The sequence below is a fragment of the Ixodes scapularis genome, unplaced genomic scaffold, assembly GCF_016920785.2.
Source record: "Ixodes scapularis isolate PalLabHiFi unplaced genomic scaffold, ASM1692078v2 PGA_scaffold2__306_contigs__length_199485367, whole genome shotgun sequence".
Taxonomy (NCBI): domain Eukaryota; kingdom Metazoa; phylum Arthropoda; class Arachnida; order Ixodida; family Ixodidae; genus Ixodes; species Ixodes scapularis.
In genome coordinates this window covers 6,707,932-6,730,461 of record NW_024609857.1, presented here as the reverse complement: position 1 = coordinate 6,730,461, position 22,530 = coordinate 6,707,932, and the positions used below count along the sequence as shown (strand labels likewise).

The window sequence follows — 22,530 nt, the reverse complement described above, 5'->3', positions numbered from 1 at the left end:
GCATGCTCGACATTCATTTTTCACCACAAAAGCCAGTCGGCATCAGGCAGGAGAGAAGCCAGTGAGACTACCTGACAGAGTGGCTCAGATTGAACATGAACAGCTCGCTGATGACGGACATCTCAAAAGGCCTGTACAGCTCCACAAAGCCGTCTGCCTTCTCACTGGTCACCTCCAGCTTCATCACTTCCATCAGGGACCTTCCGTGGTGCTTGAGCACTGTTGAAGCCACCAAAGTTAGACTTATTGAGAGATGTCACCGCCTTGATACTATGGCCACCGACAGGATTAGAACGACAGGGCAAGTACTGGCGAAACTGGAGACGCGACAACTGAAAGGCTTCCCTGCTGTTCTCATCCCGACGGTCACACCAGGAAAACACTGTTAGCTAAGGACAAGCTATAAAGAATGGAATGAATATGACCTTTCGAAAGGAACCTCCAAGAGGTCTCAAAGTGACTGTCAAAGAGACTTGGCTTCGGCTGAAGAAACATGGCTTCGAAGAAGTCAAGTCTCTCAGTGACATGTCAACCGCTGTCACTCAGAGACTTCCAGAAGGTTCCTCTACCGAATTCTTCCTAACAGCTTTGCCTACATTCGTGATTTGCTTGAGCATGCATAAATGTGTATAGGAGCTGCTGCGAAATTGCTTCTCACTTCTCGGTGCTAGAAAGTCAATGTTCTACCCCAAAAAGCCTAAACCTATACAAATAAAAAAACACTAAACAACCTTCTTCGAGTGCAAACGGCAAGGCTGCGGCCACCTCTTCGTCAAACCAGCAGGTGTACCTATTGGAAAGGAGAGAAAACTTCATGCAGATCAAAACACGAATCCATGGCAAAAATAATACGAAACAACAAGAAAACAAAGGCCCTTCCAGAGAGGTACAATGAAACTTCTTTATAGCAAAATCAGTATAGAAAATAATCTTTGCCACATCATTATCTTCACTATAGTGCATATTAGTACACCGTTTGTGCCTGCTTGCAAAGATGCATTCGCTTGATAATGTTGCAGAACTCAGTGCCATGTATCATCTTCTATGCTCAATGAGCATACATTAGAAGGTATTTACTAGTAGTGGATTTTGAGTTTGAAGCAAAATCAAAGCGAGCAGTGGTTTTGGCCAAATATTTTTTAACAAGATATTGAACAGTTTTCTAAGCCTTTCACTACTGCAACATGGTTAAACAAAAACCAGCTGAAACTTCTGAAGGTTGCTGCCAAGCTTCCACTTGTCCATTTCTAAGCTAATCTAATCTATTTATTGACTGTGGCCTCTGAAAGTCTAATGCCTACATTGACATGGCAAGTAAACAACACATTCAACATAAAAATAAGCCTATATAGATGCCCATATATACTTCTATATGAAAATATATTTTCTTCAATCACGTATGATTGGTGTTTAATTTTGAAAATACTACTGCAATGAAGATATCAATAGGTAGTCACAATGTTTCTACCTTTTTTTAAATACACAAGGTGCGTACATGCACCATCCCGCTTCTAAAATTTGCTTTTCTCAAAAGCACGCAGCTACAATATCCATACTTTTCGGAGAATTGATTGCGGCGGCCAAGCACTGCTGAGTGAGCTTTTACCAAGCACCGGAGCACTGTGGAGAAGCCACACCGGTGGAAGAGAGCTCCATGCGTGTTGTTTCCACGCAGTGTACCCGTGCTCGGTAAGAAGCGTGCTCAAAGGAGCAAACTTGCCGCTATAAACACTTCTAAGAAGAATATGAATATTGCAGTTCATTTTAAAGTGAATAATAAATAGTATAATATTCGAAACTACTATTAGAAATTTGAATATTCACGCAACACTATGCATTAGATTATTATTGTTCAAAGACATAACAAAAACAAAAACAGCGCAAAGACAAGGTCAAGGTAAAAGAAAACTAAGAGGATACAGTGCTATTTTTGTTTTTATTATTCCTGGATACCAAATAGCCCAAACTTCAACACTGTTCAAAGTCGCGTATTTATATCTGTTTATTGGGAGGCGCGATGCTGCAGAAGTGCACCATCAAAACACTGAAAGAATGAAACCCACATACAAATCTATCACAGTGATGCCACTTTATATCTTTGACATCGTGATCTCTTGTGTTAATTGTAGGGCTCAGTGAGATAAGGACTCTAATCTAATCGACACTATAGTCTGTAGCAATATAAAATTTACTGTATAGCCCAGGGGTGGCCAAGCTGCGGCTCTTCGCGTGTTAAAGTGCAGCTCGCGGCTCCATTCCCTACCAGCTCCTCCCTCCCTCCCTCCCTCCCTCCCTCCCTCCCCTCCCCTCCCCTCCCTCCCCTCCCCTCCCCTCCCCTCCCCTCCCCTCCCCTCCCCTCCCCCACTCCTTCGCCTCCCTCTAGGTCGTACGAGCACATCCCCAAAAAGAAAAATGGAACGCATTTTAGATCGAAAGTCAGGTTGCGGTTTGGTAGTCTTGAGCTACTGCTAACTTACGTACAGTTGGACTGCTCTTGACTCCGATAGATTAAAAGTAGTTTGAGTTTCGTTTATTGCTCTAAACAAAAATCCCGCCCCCCTCGCGGCTCTTGGAAGTTTCGTGGTTTTGTTTGCGGCTTTTAGGCCGGGTCAGCCTGGCCACCCTTGGTATAGAAGGTCCACCTTAACTGCAAGATTTCTACGTTCTAAAACACTTCGCTACACGTGCAGTCGAATACGATGAAAGGAGACAAGCTTCTCCTTTTTATCTTACATTGCAAAGGACTCAAGGGCAAGTTCATGTGCTTGCGACTGCTTACAACTGTGTGTCTTAGAACCTCTTAAAATTTTTGACCGCAAGAAAACACACTGCCACCATTTATCGAATCGCCGTGGAACACTTTCAGTTCCTTTATATTTCCATTCTTTTTGGCGCATCATTCTTTCTCTCTTGGCTTGCAAAACTTTTGCGGATGTTATAAACAACCATTCCTCGTAGGTAGTAAGTACATACATTTGATCTCTCAAATGCACCAAACCTTCGCTCTAATTAAATGCAGTTCCAGGGTCAGCTCATAGATGGCACCAACATGTTTTCTCGTCGTAAGACGTCGCAAGAGCTCGGTCCTAAGCAAACGCGTGCATGTGAGCGGGCCTTAACTGCGTTCCGCGAAACGTGGGAGCAAAACTCACGGATTCCGGTGGCAGAGCAGCTTGCCCGCAGGAATGGAGTTGTGCAGGTAGTAGTCGGTGGTCATGTCCCACAGTGCAATGCTTTGTTCGTAGGGCCGGTACACCCCGAGGAACAAGTTGATTGCATTCTGCTTGTCCGCATCTGTGGACAAGCAAAATTCAAGCAGAGTCAAAGAGGTACTCGAGTAATTCGAGTGTTAACGCAAATAAAAATTGAAGACGTCTACAATTCTCTGTAATGCTGAATTAGAGCGCAGCTCTCGAGGAGCAGGAGGGGAGGGTATGCCGGTCCTCCCCTTCCGTACCCTCCCCTCCACCTCGCTTGTTGCCCTCCCATTTTGCAGGAAATTTTCGCTAAATTGAGCAAAACTTTCTTTGCTAAAATTAGCGAAAAATTTTCCACTAAATATAGCGGAAACATTTAGCGAATATTTTTCTGCTAAATTTAGCAGGGAGACTGAATTGGTGCTGAGGTCACGTGACATCAATTTCCCTGCTAAATTTTGTGGGAAAATTTTTCCGTTAGATTTAGCGGGTAAATTTTCCTGCTAGATTTTGTCAAAATATCTCCCCACTAAGTTTAGCAGAAAAAAATTTCAGTGCTAAATTTAGTAGAATTTCCCCGCTATATTTAGCCGAAAAATTTCGCCGCTAAAATTATAGGAACATTTATTCCGCTAAATTTAGTACGAAAATTTCCCATAATGCAACCGCACGATTACGCCGATGTTGACGGCGACACCGCTCAACCCGAAAACGGGCACCTAAGAGCTGCGCTCTAAAATGGCAAGATGACACCTCTGAACTGATCATACCGATGAAGGTCTATTCCGGGCATGTGGTTCATGATGCTATGCACAAGTCGGAGCTCCAAAACAGAACCTCTACAATTTTGAAAATTTTAGGCTACAAAAACTGAAAGCACTTGAGTTTGCAAATCCAAGCGCCTAGTGAATCCATGATGCAAATTCACAATGCCCAGTGAACGCTCTTCACGTTCCTGCCATCAACTACTAGTATTCTTTTCATTCCTCGCCCTTTTTACTTTAAGGGCCCCAAAGGAAGAACTATTACGTGGGGGGAGAAGTTACACACTGAGAAGTCCAATTAACTGCAATAAATTACATAGACTCTGACACGCCCCGAAAATTCATACTTTAGTGGAAAGCACTAGAAAGTGATATCAAGACACCAGCTACTTAATCTTGCATTAAAAGTGTGTATTCATTAAAAAAAAAAAAAAAGTCTAAGTGAATGCGAAGCCCAAGGATCAGTGCTGGTGGATGCGATGTGAAGTAATCTAGAAGTCAAGTGGGGTTTCACTTTGCACTACTACAGATTCTTTCATTCTTAATGAACATTTGATTTCGGTAGTTCGGTGGTCCCCAAACTTGTGTTTTTAATAATAAAAATGTGCCTCAGACAGCTTTACATCTCAAATACTTTGAGCTCCAAGCCATAAGGAGGCAGCTCTAAGCAGCCAACTATTGACTTTTTTGTGTAAAAAACCCCCCAAAATACTTCGATTTTTAGCCACAATTATATTTATGTCGGGTTTTTTGTAGGTTGTGTTTTAATAAACATTTAGGTATGTTTAAATTTGTTGTCTGGTGCACTATCTTCAGCACCCCTTTGATGGTGACATAGTACTGTCCCCCAAGTGTTCACTGCACTGTGGGTGACCTCACCGGAAAAGGTGTTGCTGTAGTACCGTGACAGAGTCTGCATGATGTCCCTGGAGTGAGAGGACAGGGGTGCAATCTTCCGGTACGTCTTAACCCGATGCACCAGCTGCGACCCGCCATATTGGAGAGCCAGGGTGTCCCCGTGGTCTTCATACAGGACCTCCAGCATCCTTTGACATACAGAGAGGAAAAAACAACTCTAAATATTAAGACACTAAAAAAAAAAAAAAAAGCCTACGCGAGTTTTTGAGTTTTTCCTCCTCCTTAAGAAACGAACACTCAAATTTAAAAACTTCCACTCTAATCTCAATGTCCATAGAAAAGACAATGAGGCCTTATTGAATATTATTTTAAAGCTGCGAAGCAGGGAAAGAAATGGCAACACACTATATGAATAGAGTATATTAAGATTTGTGTTGCACACCATCTTAACTCAGCCTCCACCCTCCACAGTTCTGCGGCTTTAATCAATCGTGATTCTGGGAAAGATCGCAGATTTCAATCCTAGCAACTCTACCGGAGTGACACGCAGCAACGGTACCAAGTTGAGCTCACACAGTTCGGTGGTAATTGAAAAAGAAATGAGCGGTAAGAGAGGCACGCATACCGTACACTGTCCGTATCAAACACCAGGTCGGGCTTGGGCAGTACTCCAAGTGCATTCAGCTGCGCGAGAGAAAAGCCCACAGATGCACAGTAAGACATTTTCTCGGAGCGAGTACGAGTCCCCCGTACTAGAGCGAAAAACAGAAACAACCGATGCTGACGAGCATCAGACGCACGCACGAGATGGTAACTTTGGCAAGCTCGCAGTCTCTTGGTGCTCGTGAGGTAAACACGAGTGATGGCGAGCCTTCCAATGATACCCTCGCGTGAACTATGCGCTCGTACGAGGCTCGCCGTCATCGGTTGTGTCTGTTCGTCGCTCTAGCGACGCTCGGGCGTAAGAGGTTGCGAGAGCTCGGTCGTAAGCAAACACAAGTTCGCAAACCAGACTCGCGTCGAACGAGCCCGCGCGGCCACCTACCTGAAAAGCCAAAGCGCACTTTCCCAGGGCAAACTGGGCGGTGTTGGTTCGGTCGAGGCAGTCCACGCAGTTGACGCGGGCCACTCCGGTCTGCAGCCTCGCCCCGTACTGGGTGAGAGCGCCGCCCAGGCGGTAATCGGGGGGCGGCTGCGACTGCCCCGCCCGGCTGTGGAACAGGCCCGTCTTGCTCAGCACCGAGTAGGCAATGTCCGAAAGGCGGCCCATAACGTTCGCCTCCTTCCTGCAGACGAAAAAAACGTGGGTCCCGCGCGCTTGTCGTACATATGAAAGGACTGCGAAAGAGCTTTTCAAAGAGTAACATTTATAGGACCAGGGTCAATACACACACTTGTGCTTGCTTACGACAGAGTTCTAGCAATCTCTTATGACGAGAGCACACTGGCGCCATCCACGAGGGGGTCCTGAAACTGCATTTTATTAGAGCAAAAGTTTTACGGTACCTGCGAGATCAAATGTAAATATATTCTATTTATGAGAAAAGGTTGTTTATAACACTGTCAAAAGTGTTTCAATGAATAAAAAGAATAATGAGCAAAAGAAAAATTAAATATACTGGAGTTCTGAGCTTTCCACGGCTACCAGATTGTAATACCCCTGTTACACGGGCACACTTAACCGCGGTTAACTCAGCTTTAACTGCGGTTACGCGGCAGCACAGACGCCGCACTATACCCTCGAACGGCTATTTCAAAAGAAGTGAAGAGAGCGCGTGCACTGCTTTGAAGGGTGCTCAAGATGCTCAAGCGCACGTTCGCCCATAGCTCTGACAGCATCGCCGCAGAATGTTGTCGGCAAGTATTGTGCGCTAATTGTGGTTTAGCGTAACTGCAGTTAAGTGTGCCCGTGCAACAAGGGTATAAGAGGTCATAAGGGGTTGTAAGGCACTTGGTCAAAAGTTGTTGGCCAGAGCGAGAACGAGCCTTTAGTGCTTTTGTGCACGAGTCTGGAATGTGCAACCTGGAATGCAGAGTCAACGTGCAATTAACCCTCTTCAAAATTCAGACTGGCAACTTTGATCACAATCATCATCACGGCGTATGGCACCTGTGCCAAACTAGTGACGGCCTTCTCGAGGCTGACGAAGGAAGGAGTTGAAGGTACTACTAAGCGAAGAATATACGAAGCCTGTATGCTAGACACATTGGTGCAACGCAACGGACGAATTAGATACGATGGCAGCATAAGCGCTTATTTCGGAGTGTGGTCCAACCCATCTCTTGACACAAGTTTGGCTCTAAAGACTTTTGATGGCGGAAATTTCATCCAGGCGCTTATAGGTCGTCGTTTTGTATTGGTTGATTGTCATATTCACATTGTCGAAACTGAAACAAATCAAGAAAGAATTATTGTAATTAATATCTGTGTCTTCCTTTCTGTCCGTTGTCCTGTTGCGCTTTTTAACCATTAAGAATTATTAGGCAACTGAAAAAACAATTCTCATTTTCCTATGACATGCAAAAGTGACGGTGCCCGTTGAAATCTAGTTTCATGACTGCCATCAGTTTGTCGAAAGTGAAACTGCTTTTTGAAATACCAGATGGAACTGAATTTTAAAAAAAAAAAGTCTATCGGCTGGTGCGGGGACATTCCTCAGTGTGCACTTGGCGTCAGCAAAGCGGACTACATGTCTAATGAAGGCTCTTGCTCGCGGGCTTTGCGTACCACCAAAGTGGCGCAAGCGCGACAATGGTGGCACGGTAAGGTCAAGGGGGAGGGGCGAGGAGCGTGGCTGCAAAACGAACGCCGAGCACACGCAATGACACGAGGCCAGTGGCCATTACGCAACGGCCGACCAGCGATCTAGGCGCCAGTTCACAAACAATTCCTTCGGTGCGGCACGTAACGTGCGCGACAGACTGTGGTTTTGGGTGGACATGAGAAAGACGTTCTAAGCGTACGGTACACATTTTGAACTCCTTTAGAAAATTCCAAAGTGACAGTCAATTTTTTTCGATTTGGCCAACTAGCACTCAGAATAAACACTCCATGTCCAAAAAGCCTACGACAGGCATCCAGCATGGTGCCTGTCCCGTACAAGCGTGGCAGTTAACCCGGCAGTACGATGCCTAGAATGCGTCTCCGACTGGCGTGTTTATCGTGCACTAAAAAAGTGGTCCCTTGACTCTGACGACGTCATACAAGTGTCCCGCCGTCGCCGGCCATGACCCTGGCCGTGTCGCAGCAGTGGTGGTGGATGGAGCAGACGCCCGTTCTGCTGGAAATCGCTCTCCAGCTTGACGGTCCATGGAAGCTTCGGCAGCTGGGAGTCGACACCTGCATTCTCTTGTGCTTTTTTCCACAGCGTCTACGCCCAACTGCAGAAATCGTGACATCTGTCGGCACGACACTCCGGCTTTTGCAACGTCGTTTGTTGCCGCAATTTAGGAACCACTTTCAATGCACGGGCGAAAGAGGACGCTAAACGCACATGTCAGAGATGCGTTCTGGGCAGCATACCTGCAGAGCATCAAACAGATAGGCAGAGCCAGACGCCGCATGTCAAAAGCGAGCGCTGTACGCACAGCTTGTTGCTGCGGGCCATGTCAAAAGCCAGGTAGATGATGTGGTGGCTGCGGGGCAGGAACTGGTTCAGGTAGTCGATGATGTCCAGGAACTGGCTGCTGAGCAGGCTCTCGTGCTGCCGCTTCTCCCGCTTCTTCACCAGGTTCAGGGCGATCACGGGGGCCCCATACTGGCGCAGCAGGAGGCCGAAGTGGCGCCCCGCCGCAAAGCAGTACGGGTCCACCAGGTCCACTGGCACGAGGAGCGTGCAACGAGCATACTTTAAGCCACTAATCTTAAAGCGTTTGCCGAGGTCGTTTCCGGAAATGCGGAGGAAACCTTTCCCAGATGGGAAAGGTTCCCTCTGCAAAACCATGTAATATCTTTTTTCTGTTTAAATGTTTCGGTTCTATAACATTTTTTTAATTTAATAGTCTGACAACAGTCTTGAAGGTCGAAACTACAGCGCCATCTAGTAAAAAGATATGTTGACAAAACGAAAAAAGAAGTTTGGTGCGCAAATCCACGTGCCAAACTGTTGTTGAAATTGTTAAAATATTGGTAAAATCATTAATGGTCTCAAGTTCACGTCAGCTTCGAGCACTGACCAGATCAATGCCAAGTTTCTTAGAGACACTAAAATGTATTCATCAATCATTTTTTTCAGCATTGTTTCAACAATCACTTGATCATGGTGTTCTACCTAAGGACTGAAAAGTGGGGAAGGTGGTGCTAATCTACAAATCTGGAAACCAAATTTCCCCTTCTAATTACAGGCTAATCTCCCTTACTAGCATGCCCTCCAAAGTCATGAAACACGTCATCTCTTCACTGCTCTCAGGTTTCTTACAGTCCAATTATTTCTTTAGCCCCTTTCAGCATGGGTTTCACATATCATTTTCGTGTGACACCCAGCTTTTCATTTTCACCCATTACTTCCACTCAGCTCTGGACCATGGATCTCAGACCAATCGCATCTTTTTGGACTTCTCGAAGGCTTTCGATAAAAAGCCCCATAAACTCTCATTATACAAGCTTAACCTACTCAGCATCAATCCCAACATTTTACCGTAAAATACTGGGCAAGCGCCCACTCAAACTTCAGAGATAATCACAAAAAATGGGGCATGTCAAATAACCACCGTAAAAACGTATCATCTTACAAATACTTAGGCGTTCATGTTAGGTAGTTCTGGTCTGTCAAGAAAGGCTCATACGGAATATGCCATTAACAACAATAATTGCATGCTCGGATACCTACGACGTAACTTTTCCTTAGCTCCATCATCGTTAAAATTCTTGCTTTACAAAAAATTAGCACGACCCAAGCTCGAATATGCATGTTCGGTCTGGGATCCTAGAACAGAAATACTCAATTCAGAATTCAAAGCCATCCAAAACTGTACCGCGCGCTTTATGCTATCCAACTATCATCGCACATCAAATATGACTTCCACGAAATCTAGCCTATTATTGCCACCCCTTTCTACCCGGTGCATGATTTCTTGTCTGTGCTTGCATCATAAAATATACTTTAACAATTCTATACTAAAACGTCAACTGAACAATGACCCCATCTACATATCTTCTTGTTCTGACCATCACTCCAAAATAGGCATACCAACATGCAAAAACTCCTTATACAGTTCCTTCTTTCTAAAAACATCATCTGAATGGAACCGCCTTCCCCCATGCACTGCAACCATCAGTGATCTTGCAAGATTTAAGGAAACATTAACGTGTTTGTGTTTGAGCCGAATTGATCTGTTTGATGTGTTTGATCATGTGTTTAAGCCGAATTGACCATTTTGTAGTGTGTTTGATCCCATCTCCCAACCCTTTCTGTAATGCTACGGCCCTGAGGACATGAAAAATAAATAAATAAATATGTCTCCTGGCTGGAACTCTTTCTTTACGATCTAAGAAGTAAGCACTGTATTTTATAGAAGACATGAGCCACTAACGATTGATGGCAGGTTTGGGAACGATCTTGGAGACGTCCTGCGACCAGCTGAATGGGACCGAGCCTCGAACTTGAACAAACGACGTGAAGTTGCCATCCGTAAAAGAGGACACGGATGAATCGTGAACAATCTGCTCCGTCTCCACTTCGTTGGCCACGTCCCCCTGCAAAGGAATCCTGCTATGCAGTCGCAGCTATCCCAGCACAAAAACAGTTCTCTTTCAAGCCAACACGCTTAGAAACCCGAATTCAAGATAGGTTTCCAAGTGGTAGCCAAGGCTTTGCAACGGCAGTCTTACATTTTTAGAGGAGAACTGCCCCTTGACAAGTAATTGAGAGCCTTTTAAAGAATCCCTCTGATTGTTTCATCTTTTAAAGTCATATTTACCCCGTCCGTGCAAGCTTGTATCCGTTTTTACCTTTACCTACGCTAAACTAGCATACAAAGAGATCATCTGACAAGCATGATGTGGATAAGGGTTTATTAGTAGACTTGACAGCACCCAAAAAACACAAAATCCCAAGTGGCAGGCCAGCAATATAAAGTTCAAAAGCTTAAAAACGTTAGATTTGAAAAAGCACACTATTTGGCTTGTAGCCAAGCACCAATATACGTATCCGGTCATGTTCAAACCGTGCATATCAATCAGGCATCACTGTATCTCCCTAGCCATGCTCAAATTGTGCACACCTATAAATACCCAAAATGTATCCAGCAGAGGGATGGGGGATGACAAAGAGAATCTGAGCACCCGAGGAACCATTGGATTTCTAAAGAACCCACTTTAAAAGTGCCCTATGTGGAGCATAAATGATCAAACACTACTCTTCATGCAAGGAGTCACAATGCTACTCGGACACGAGAAAATTTTCTCGTGAGCTTCCTGTAAAGCTTAGGATATGTAAACGAAAAATTTTAAAACAAAAAAGTCTTCAAAAAAGCTGAGATGCAATATTAAAAACCCAATAGAAGTAGGAACATAATCCATGGGCACACCTCTGAGTTGGCTCCCCGCTTCAGGAATCTGGTTCCCGAGAACTTCTGGGACCTCCGTGCGATCAGGGTGAGAAAAATGGGCCGCCCGTAGACACTTATGTCTGATGCCAATGTCAAGTCTAAATGTTCCAAAGTTGAAAGCTGGACTAGTTGGTGTAGGCTAAACATAACGTAGGTAAAGCAGCGCCTGCCCGTCCTGTTTGTTCCTTCCTTCTAGTCTTTGTCGTTCAGCGCTGTTTTACCTACATTATGTTTATCCAAACGTTCACTCTCTGGCCAAACAGATAGCCAGCAAAACAATATGTTGTCGACGTGGAAGTGCTAGGACTCCCAGTCAAAGGATACTCGTTTGACCCACAAACCCGTGGGTGACGTAAAGGAGCCAGTCTGTGTGCAGGTCTACGGGCTCGAGGAGGTAGGCGTTCCAGACGTACCTCCAGTTGGGCTTTGTCCTTCCGGCAAAGCAGGTGCCTACAGGACACCTAAATTGTATACTTTTATGATAAAAATAAAGTATCATTCTTTACAATTTTCATTTCCAGCCCACCAAAAACAGCTTGACATCAAAATGAATACTGCGTTCCAGAGTAGGTACACGCAACAATAAGACTAAATTTATGACTTTGTTTGTCACAGAGTTCAGACGTTGGGAGAAGCGGGGCTTTTAAAAATTTTCTCTAAAACCTGCTTTTCATTTTTTTTTTTATATTTATTGCGTCAACCTGGGATAGGACTGAGTGCCAGCTGGTAAATACTGCCCTACACAACTTCCATTTCGTTTATCTACCAAACTCTAGGCGTTCCTGCTGGTCAGGCATAATATGCATGCTCTGAAATTTTATTTGCTTGACAGAAACAACAAAGATCATTCTAAATAGATGACAAACTGCATTTTGACACTCGTGATATCTAGAGGTTTTGCTGAACAACAACATTAATTCATAAACCAGGGGTAGGAAAAGATAGTAGGTACGCATCATGCATATAACTTCAGCATCATACGGGCTTTATGCATGTTAGGATTGAGGCAAGCCTTTTCCCAAGCATGGGCCCACTGCAAGGCAGTGGAGGGCCTTATGTATTGGTGGCTTTGATTGACAGTATTGTGTCAGACGGTTAGGTGACAGGTGCTGCTGCCGCAATACCTTCAGACCAGTTTCCAAACACAATATTTGCAGTGTTCTCCACGCCGTCGTCTTTTCCCGCGGACTTAAACCTCCTTCCGGGCAACTTGTATGAAGGCCTCTGGGATTCCTGTAGTCGAGGCGGCAGTCAGGAGAGAAATTAAGCGTGGAATTAAAGACCACAAAGACTTCCATTTTCATGTAAAAAAAACATTATACAGTAGGCTCGCAATAACTCAAACTCCCGATATTCTGTACTTCTGCTTAATTTAAACAAATTTCAAATTTTAGGTTGTCCCACTGTTTTTAATGTATTCATAAGCCGCTTAATTCGAACGGAGTTTTTGCGCACTTCATGCATTTTGTTCTCGCGGCCCCGTTGAGTGCGCTTCTTTTCGTGCACCGATGCACGGCAGAGAAGCAACACCCGCGGAGCTTGCTTCCACGGGTGTTTCTTCTCCGCAGTGCACCGGTGCTTGGCGAGAAGCGCACTCAACGGGGCTCAAGCAGGGCACCATGAGCTATAAAAACGGGCACCATGCGGAAATTTTCATAGCAACTTCCGCGGACGCTGTGACGCAGCGGCATGGCATGGGTACACGTCACAGCGTCCGCGAAAGTTGTTATGAAAAGTGCCTGTTTTCATCACTCATATGTCCCCTGCTTAATGGCTCACATTAGACAACTTCTTGGCCTGATGAACAAACAACTTTGTTTTGAGTTGTGATGTGCTGTCTAAACAGTCCATGATAAAAACAACATTTTTGAGGGATAAATGAACTTTTGTTCTACATTTCACAAATGTTTCTTGTGTGGCATACCTGCTTATGACCAGTAAGCCTACGTAGTAGAAATCAAAAATCTGCTTTTAGCATGCAGCCACTCATATGGCAAATCATAATTTTATCTTACACCAAATTTAGATGAATTTTCGATAACTCAAACTTCTGATAATTCAAACAAAATTCGTGACTTCCTGGAGTTTGAATTAATGAGAGTCTCCTGTATACTAGCATACATATAGCACTAAAAACAATAAAGGATACAAGATGAATGGTTCACAAAATTTGTCACACTGCACGATATGCAAACTATGTAACGTAAGCAACAAAAAAAAACTTTTTTTTTTTATAAATCTTGTATGTACCTCTACACTTTATGTAAATTGAATCATCAAACTCTCTTTTCCTGTGTCTATGGAAAGATATATGCCTTACATCATGCCTGCCAGAACGATCGAACCTTACAAAAAGCCGGATCTGATACAGAGGAGACCTGGAACACTCAGTAGTGACATACCGTACGTACTTCATTGTATATGTTTTGGGGGAGTTTGTGTACACTGACCACAAAGCTGAGCTGGTGAATTCAGCATACACAGGGCTGCACTTAAAAAATCCTTTCTCTTGTCCCTCAAAAACTTTCACCCATAGACAGGGAGGATAGGGCTGCACTTAGAACATCCTTTCTGTTGTCCCTCAAAAACTTTCACCCATAGACAGAGAGGATTATCAGGTAAACAAATACTTTAGCTGCCCTTCAACAAAGTCTTATTTTTTATGCCTCAGCTAGATGTTGCGGCCCACTGAACTGCTCCATCCCTCATTAAGCAAGCTAGACTGAACCAACATCAGACACTGCAAAGAGCAAACTGAATGTTGTAAATGTTTATGCAGGAGAGAGAGAGGGGTCTGTTCTTAAGTTATGACAATGCTGGTTCAACACTTAAAGGGACACTGACAGGGTATTTATGGTCCCCAAGGTTTTTATTTGTACATGACATATGAGAGTCCAACCACCCAGAACACAATTTGTGGCTCGAAATTTGTTTCCTTTCCGCCCGAAAACCGCCGATCGAGGACTGATCAAACACGCTCACTCTCTTCTCTGTGGTCACATGCCGTTTTCTATAGCATAGACACGACTACCAAAGAAAATCAGTCGTAGATCATCGAAGGCACACACTCGATGCTAAAAAATAGACAAAAAATATGATACCCATTTTTTGTGGCTTGTAAAAAGCTGCAAATACGTCTATAGTAAAATAAATAAAAAAAAGTTGCACAGCCACATGACTTTCAGTAACATTCTCCTCCTCTACATTTCTTCTTCCTCCCCAGTCCAGTTTCGATTTTGATTTTGAGCAGTTGCATTTTATTACTTTATTAAAAATAAATGGGACGCTGTAGCAAAATATTGATTGGGTTGTCTTATATAACACCATAATGGATCGCCTGACAAAAAGTTTGGGGGCACCAGCTCCAGTTGTCTGGACCGTTTGACGCTTTCCTTTCCGAAGTCTGAGAGGTTGTCGGGCACCGTAAAGAGAACTTCCTCCGATTCCCCGATTATCCTCAGTGCTACATGTGCCGAGCATCGCCATGTTTTCCGAGGGAGGATAAAAAGCCAGGAGGCAGCATCATTTCCGGACTGTGATTTTCAACAGTTCAAAACAGGGGGCGTAGTACATTTGAATTACGTTAAAAAAATGTTTTATGAATTACATTATTAAATATTATAGAAATGTTGCTTATAAAGTCGCTTACGTAAGAGATAAAAAGAAGCGAGGAGCTGAGAAAAAGGGAGAGAAAAGCTCCAAAGGCAAAAAGGCACGTGCACGTGAGAAACTTCTTTTCGCATTGTGCTATTTTTTGGAGTGTCCATGACTACAACATGCATCGTTTTAGACAATAGAATACAACCTTTCGGCTGTCAGTGCCCCTTTAAAGGCCGCCGTACAGTTCGCGCTTTCCACTTTTTCTGCGTTTCCTCCTCTCCTGCCCTCCTTTCCTTCCTTCAACGCCCTCCCCCACCTGTTTACCGCCCTCCCCCGAGAGGACAACACGGGGAATGGATTAGGAGACGCCTCCGTTAATCCGGCCGAACCCGCCGAAGAGGGGGCCTGCTGCTTGACTAAAAATTATTTCGCCGCTCGGAAAAAAAAAAAAAAAACCGCCGCGGGCAGCGACCGAATGCGCTTTGCCGGATGCGCAACGCTCCGTCCGCCTTGAACAAGCTTGTATGCATTTGACTAACATTTTTCGAAGCGCGGCAGGTTTAGTGTAGGTCCTATCATATGGTCCTGCAAGATTTCCCTGTCCGCCACAAGCTAGCCAATAATTCAAGAACATAACGACGGCAGCGTATTCAAACAGTGTAAAATAAAATGTATATAACATTTATAAGAACACCGTTGTCTTCACTGCTTGGCTTTCAAATTTTTAGCGTTGCCAATAATCGTAATCAAACTATTTTTATGATTGAAGACAATTCATCATGCATCGACCCCAAGATTACGCCTACGTGAAACATGATTCGACGCGGGAGCGGCTCGAGTCACCGTAAACGTTTTTTTTTTTTTTCAACGTGGATTTTGCTTTTTAATTTAGCTGAGGTACCACTGGCAGAACACGAATCGCATACTTGGAACGTATATACCGTCTGAAAACTCATATAGCTGGTTCAGTGAATGCAATACTATCGCATTCGTTGAAGCTTGATTTGTTGATTCGAACTTCAACAAATCACACGCACCCATTCTCTTTATTCCTGTTTACCCAGTCATAGTCGTTCCCTCACGATGCAATACGATTACAAGTAACTGCAGTTTATGCATTGTTAACGTTGCACAGCCGTGATCGCACGGTTTCTAGAAGCGCTATAGAACGAGCACAAGCGTCGAATTCCGGTACACTGATTTATTTGTCTCACCGCCGTGACGCCACCCGAGAAATGCGATTTCGTTCTGTCTGTGAAATTAGGAACACAGAAATTATGCTATAATCCCGGTAATAAAACAAAGCGAAATGGATCTCTGGAGCCAATACCCAATCGCTTGCGAGGTGACTAGGCGAAAGCATATATTACCTCCGTGCCTTTACCCTCTGCACACCGCCAGAGAGAGTCATACAAACTCCTTGGAGCTATTGTCAACACGATTACGTTTGCAAGCCGGTAGTTTGACTCGGCTGCGATTCGTCCCTTTCATAGCTCTCTATGAAACCAGAAAGGTAGATACTTTTCTACATTGGGTGGGTTTGCCCGGGGCCTCCAGTTATTTACGGCCAAAATCACACTAGAGGCGCTTCAGCAATGTTCACTCTGGTCGACACACGTGCACTCTAAAAATGCCAGTCGTCTGCCTTCCCAAAAGATACTTGAAGAGCCAATCATAAAGACCGACGGATAACGAGGCCGAAATTATGCTTATACTTCAAAAAAATTATAACACAAATTTGGCCTCGTCATTCCCAAACTGGTTGCCGGACGAAATTCTCTACGCGAATTGCAAGCCAGGGTTGGTAATAGTAACATAAGATACGTACGGCAGAATTCCCTGCCATAAATAAAATGGTTTGGCTAACGCCAAAGTAACGCGAAATAGGTGGAAAGAGTTTTGCAAAAGGGAGCGTAAACCGAAAACAAAAAGACAAGAAAAGGAGAAATAAAAAAAAAAAATCTCTGGTGACGTGGCCAAAAGAAAAAAAAAATTCTGTTCATGTGATTTTTATTGTCAGGTGACCGAACAAAAAAAAACGAAATAAAAAAAGAACACGAGAAAAAAATCATCCCCTGCCCGGTTTCGATCGTGAAACTAGCGCGCTATTCGTTGCGCCTAGTTGCGTCGACATAACTTTTTTTTTTTCTTTCTTTATTGCAAATTGCGCCAACATAACCCTGCCTGTAATGCTCACGCATTCTCACATCATAGGAGAAAGCTTAGGTGCCTTCGTAGTTCTTCATGTATGTGTTATTTTTATTTGTGGCAAGAGTTCACGTTCCAGAATGATTTTAGAGTTTTGGAGCAAAACGAGTTTTCTTCATCCGAGTCACCTTCTAGAGCCAGTAGACCGCACTGGGTCGTCCGGCTAATCAAGCAGCTATTTTCAAATTCTTTGACGTGCCCGTCCTCGCATCCGAGGTCGCCGTTTGACAAGCTTATCTTCCACCTGGTAGCCGGAACCCCACGGCAGCTTTGTTCCGTCCCCACTCCCTCTCGAGAGGATGGCTCGCCCCGAGGATAATCCCATTCTCTAGACGCCCTTTCGACCCAACGCTGGCCCTTTCCCTCCCCGTCTCCAGCTTCGGGAGAGAAGGTTCTTCCCCGCAGAACGTCCCGTTTGTACAGCGGCCTTTAAGGAGTCCATTTCGGCAGAGAAGTACATTCTTTAACCCGTGGTCCTTAATGTACATTGTGCACTTGCAACTGCATGAATGCTGTGTGGCCAAAGAAAAATATTGTGGGGCTTCCAATCCTCAAAGCATGCCATCTTTCAAGCCCATATTGAAGTCTCCAGACCAGCATTCAATGAGTCTATAAAAATGGTCTCAGTAATGCTCACTTCAATTGGAAGCAAGTCCCAGACATCAGCCGCTTCTACCTCAGCTTCCTCGGCATTGAGAAGCGAGTCATCTGACTCGCTCTGCGAAGTCGTTGGTTGACTAGGAACCGTGCACACCAATGGTGTGAGGTTGTACTGGAGAGTGTGCGTCAAGTCGTAGCTGTAACTGAGGTGCAAAAAAAAAAAGTTAGACAATGATTTGTCAATGAAGGAGTGGCTATGACCTAACACGGGCGTCAAATTAAAAAGAGGCACGAGTTGCAGGTCGCGCTACATTTCAAACCTGGCATGTAGTGTGAGCCACAGCTTTCATGCTTTCCCACAAAAAACTCCCAAAGTTAGTTGAGCCTCCCTCAGGGAGTCATTATCGGCAGCCATAGCTGTCAGCTTGTGCATAACGTTGTTAAGCACATGCTGAAAGCGAGCTTTCATCAGATTCAGTTTGCATCATTAAAGCTATGATTTTTGACAGACAATGGATCACTTTATCCACAGCTCATGCTGATGACCACTTATGAATGTCCTAAAGTAAAATCAGTTTCTCCAGGCATTACCTTCACTGTAACAGCATCCCAAATGCCTGTATATCCAAGTATTACGAGCTTATGGACAATGCAGTACAACAGCTACAGAACAGAATGTTTTTGCCATCAAAACATTTATGGCAACAAGTCAAATTCCACCCATGAAAAGTATATTAAAGAGTTTTAGCAGACCATTCCCAAAAGTCTGCGACATTGTCTGCCCGCCATTACTTGATCACATACTCTAAAAGCATGTATTGGGCATAAGGGCGCATCAGAATTCGGCGAGGACTTGGATTCAATCATGCACTTTGTGCTTATGAATAGATGGATACAAATGACTCTTCCATTTATAACGGGCAGTAGCTCGCACTACCTAGCCTAGAAACCAAAAGCATGGCAACCATCAATTTTGCTTGATGAACTTTCGAAAAGGGTCTATGTATCTATTCTTTACATCAGTAGCCTCAGGGAGAGAGCAAAATAGAAACAAGGACACTTGTGCACACAAAAAAAATAAAACTGCCACCCTAAAATATACACAAAAATATGCCTAATATCGAGGCTCTGAATGAGTCAAGTGATGGCACAGCTACAAAAGATGTGGGAAGCTGGTTTCGCTCCGACGTTCTGGGAATTAATGAATCATACGATGATTGAATCAAGGATGTCCTCACAATTACCCAGCTGCGAATAATACAAACCTAAAGTAAAAGTTGCTCCTAAGGTCAACATTCTGAAACATCTTGACATATCTGCAACAGAACATTTTCGCTGCATGAAATATGTCGCAATCACCGGTGCTGATGGAATATCCAAATTCTTGTAAAAAATCCAACCACATACCTGCTCTCGCCAGGGTGAACACTGTGCTCGGGGTTGTTGGGCAGGTAGACCATGCTGGTGTCTTCAATTTTGTATATTGTATGGTGCCCAATGATGGCAATTCGTCTTCTCTTTGTTATAAGGATCATGTAGTAACCTTCCAGGAACCTCACAAAGCCTTAAAAGCAAAAGAGACAAACTGTCAGAGAGCTCACCAAACACATTAGATACGGCCCATAGCGCACTGCAGCTCAAAGCAGATATGAAGTGAAAGCTTGTGCTGCAAAGCCCGGGGATCCTGGGTTCAATTCCCACCTTGGCCCATTTCTACCTTGATGAGCATTGTACCAAGGTGCGGTCATGTTTCACTACTAAGTGATGCACATTAAAAACATCAGGCTAGCGTATGTGGCACTGCACGAGTAAAGTTTCTCATCTAAGGTGTGAACCAGTGTCGCCATACCTCAAAGGCAGACCGGTCGACCTTACACTGTCTAAACTCAAATGTTTATTTTTTTCTTTTCTTGTTTAAAAACAATGATGTCAACAAAAATGCTGCCTCAGCTTTCTTTTTTTCAGTGAGATGCCAAGTAGTAACAGATGTAAACTCATTTCTCCACTTCATTCACAATACTTCCTCTTCCTGACGTTGGAAGAGTTACCAGCTGTCTCATTTCCATATTATTATTTTTATTTTTTATCTTTTATTTTGAGCTCTTTTGGTATAGTACTACTCACTGTCCAACTGAAACCATCATTCGTTTTTACTTTTTTCTTATATTTTGTTTTTAAAAATTTTATCCTGTCTGTTTTTTTTTCCTCTCTGCATAGGGCTTACTACTTATTTTAAACTGCCTCACTTAATTTTTTTTTCTTCGTTTTAACCCTTCCAATTTACAACATAAGTTTTTTTTTTTTTTTTACATTTTTTTTTTAGGCATTTAGACATGTTTATTTGAGGCCAGAAAGCAGAAGATAGTGTGTTTCGGTGGAAAGGCACCCTTCGTGGGCCGAGTCTCTTCCCCCCCAGTTTTGCCCCTACACTCCTCATCCATGGCCTTCGCTTCCCCCTCTCCCCCCCTCTCTCTCACTCTCTCCCCCCCCCCTTCCATCCAGCTACTGCCTTTATCTTGATGTCTTCTATGGAAGACATCAAGATAAAAACGAGATCACCATGATTCAAAGTGGTGGTCCCCAGTCTGTATAAACGTCGTTACCTGGATCTACCCACCCTCCATTAGTACAGGTAATACTCACTGGCGGCCATAGCTGAGCTCGATGCTGCTTTCGCACAGCCATGGAATACAGATAGGGGAAAGCTGCTTTAGTAGGAATTTTGAGTGACGGTTTCATTTTTTATAATCTTCTAGAGGGACAATAGCGACATCTGGGGAAGACTGGGGCACACGAAGGAAAGTCTAGGTGAGAAGAGAGTTTCTCATTCCACTCTTCCCTTGTGGTTGCCGAAGCGCTGGACAGCGACCAGAAACTCCTCCCAAGCATGCGCTGAGAGCAGTCAGCTCAAATATAGCGTCCAGTGAATACCACCTATCCTGTCGTGTATATCAGTAAACCATACCAACAATTCCAAATGCTGACACAATGCGATTCAAGCCAGGGCTTCCCTTCTGTCCTGGTTTAGTAGGCCGGTTCTCCTTTTCAATCATGTTGAGAAATTCTATGATTTCCTTGTGGTTGTACTCCATCTGCCGAAATAAAGCAGGGTTAACCTTCAACACACCTATCTCAAAAATTTAGCAAGAACACCTCGTGATGGCAAGAAGTCTTTCAGTGCATCATCACCTTGTCGTCGATAACGACGAGTTCGTTCGGCTCCATTCTGTCGATTTTCAGCACCCGGAATGTGGTTTGCGTGTTGTTCGAGCCCACCAGGTAGTACCTCTGAAACGAGCAAATAAAAAGCTAATTTGTGACTTGCTTCGGTTAGACAGCACTCACTCGTGTAGCACCCTGTCAACCATTAATAGTAGATGCTCGTTACGTTTTGCACTATTGTTCTTCTCTCTGGGCAGCTGATAGGTGCACTGCGTACAGGCAAACAAAAAAAACGCCGAAAAAATACACGGTCACAGACGAAGGGAAACAGGACAAGGTGCTCCTGTTTCCCTTCGTCTGTGTCCCTGTATTTTTTCGGCGCTTCTTTGCTTGCAATGAACCAACTGGCCCATATCTCCATTTCACTGCGTACAGGCTTCGTCCTACTTGCTTGGCCTAGCTCGTCGTCTGATGCTACACTTTGAGCAGAGAAATATAACTATTAGTATCACCATCCCTAGCTGTTTGCACAAATAAGCGTTTTCTTAATTTTTTTTTTTCGGTCTTTGAAAGTTGATTAAAAAAAAAAATACCACCCTTTTCACAGAGTGCGTCAGTGAGGCAGATCTGAGATCGTAGTTTTCTTTTTTTGGTGTACATTACTATTTTTTTTTAACTTTTATGACATTTCTTATAAGGCTCAAAGGCTGTGCAACGTTCGAGCGTATGCGGTACCAACTCATGTGGCTAAAATTTAATGTTTCACAACTAAACGTACACAAGTAAAATGCGAGAAAAAAAAAACAACACAAGTGTGATTTTTTTTTTTTTCCCCTCTTTTGTTTTGGAAAATAAAAGGCAACAGTTCCTTCGTTGAAAGGCGTCATGTGCTTTCGTTGGGCGACGGCATGAGCACTACGTGTTTGCCTGAAGTGGTTTCGAGCTCCACTTACGCATCTCGTCTCGTAGAGAGCCATCCTTTGAACGATGCTAATCACCGGGTGAAGGGGCACAGTCGTGGAGGTTCGCGCTTTCTGTCCACTCGTTCCAGCCATGGCACCGGCGAAGATGAATCTCAACTCCCGAAAGGCCGAACACACTGACACTGAAAATGAGACAACAAGTTCCGCAAACTGCCGTTAAGCAGAATCTGTAAATTGTACAGATCGTTTCCCATAAAATTCTACATGCTTGTCGGGCCTGTCGGGCAGAGCTAGCTAGATTCAAGAGCTGAGCACTGTCGCCATTTTACGATTTTACCTCGAGTTTCGGTTCCGCCTCCTTTCGTAAAACTCGTGTCATGTGTACAACAAAGAAAACATCCAAGCTAACAGCTTAACACTGTAATAAAATTCTGACATAATGTATTCTTTTATTTGGTATGAGTATATGTATATCCTTTTTATTTTAATATTACAATTTTATCAATTCAAAAAGTTCCATGGTGAGCAACAACAACAAGTCACGTGAGCCTCGCTTATCCAATGAATACGCTCGACATATAATTTCACATTTTCAAACTTTGGAGAGAACGCGAAGCTGGCGAAGCCAAGCAACTGACATTCGGCACGGTAATTTCTGCCGAACTCCAG

At 44.0% G+C, this 22,530-nt stretch overlaps 1 protein-coding gene across 2 annotated transcripts in view; it reads right to left on the bottom strand.

Annotated features, from left to right (window-relative positions):
* The window catches only part of LOC115326377 (polyphosphoinositide phosphatase), a 33,455-nt gene extending 11,247 nt beyond the window's left edge, over nt 1–22,208 (bottom strand). For both annotated transcript variants that reach the window (XM_040219101.2, XM_040219102.2), the window contains exons 1-17: nt 21,892–22,208; nt 20,966–21,064; nt 20,742–20,868; nt 19,184–19,340; nt 19,042–19,092; nt 17,814–17,979; nt 12,493–12,601; nt 11,693–11,818; nt 11,348–11,448; nt 10,352–10,514; nt 8,408–8,639; nt 5,865–6,105; nt 5,445–5,503; nt 4,841–5,007; nt 3,153–3,294; nt 732–790; nt 72–219 (exon numbers count right to left, since the gene is read on the bottom strand). In XM_040219101.2, coding sequence (XP_040075035.1) covers nt 72–219; nt 732–790; nt 3,153–3,294; nt 4,841–5,007; nt 5,445–5,503; nt 5,865–6,105; nt 8,408–8,639; nt 10,352–10,514; nt 11,348–11,448; nt 11,693–11,818; nt 12,493–12,601; nt 17,814–17,979; nt 19,042–19,092; nt 19,184–19,340; nt 20,742–20,868; nt 20,966–21,064; nt 21,892–21,993 — 2,249 coding nt within the window. In that variant the 5' untranslated portion in view covers nt 21,994–22,208. The remainder of the gene's footprint in view (nt 1–71; nt 220–731; nt 791–3,152; nt 3,295–4,840; nt 5,008–5,444; nt 5,504–5,864; nt 6,106–8,407; nt 8,640–10,351; nt 10,515–11,347; nt 11,449–11,692; nt 11,819–12,492; nt 12,602–17,813; nt 17,980–19,041; nt 19,093–19,183; nt 19,341–20,741; nt 20,869–20,965; nt 21,065–21,891) is intronic.
* Between the last annotated feature and the right edge of the window lie 322 nt (nt 22,209–22,530).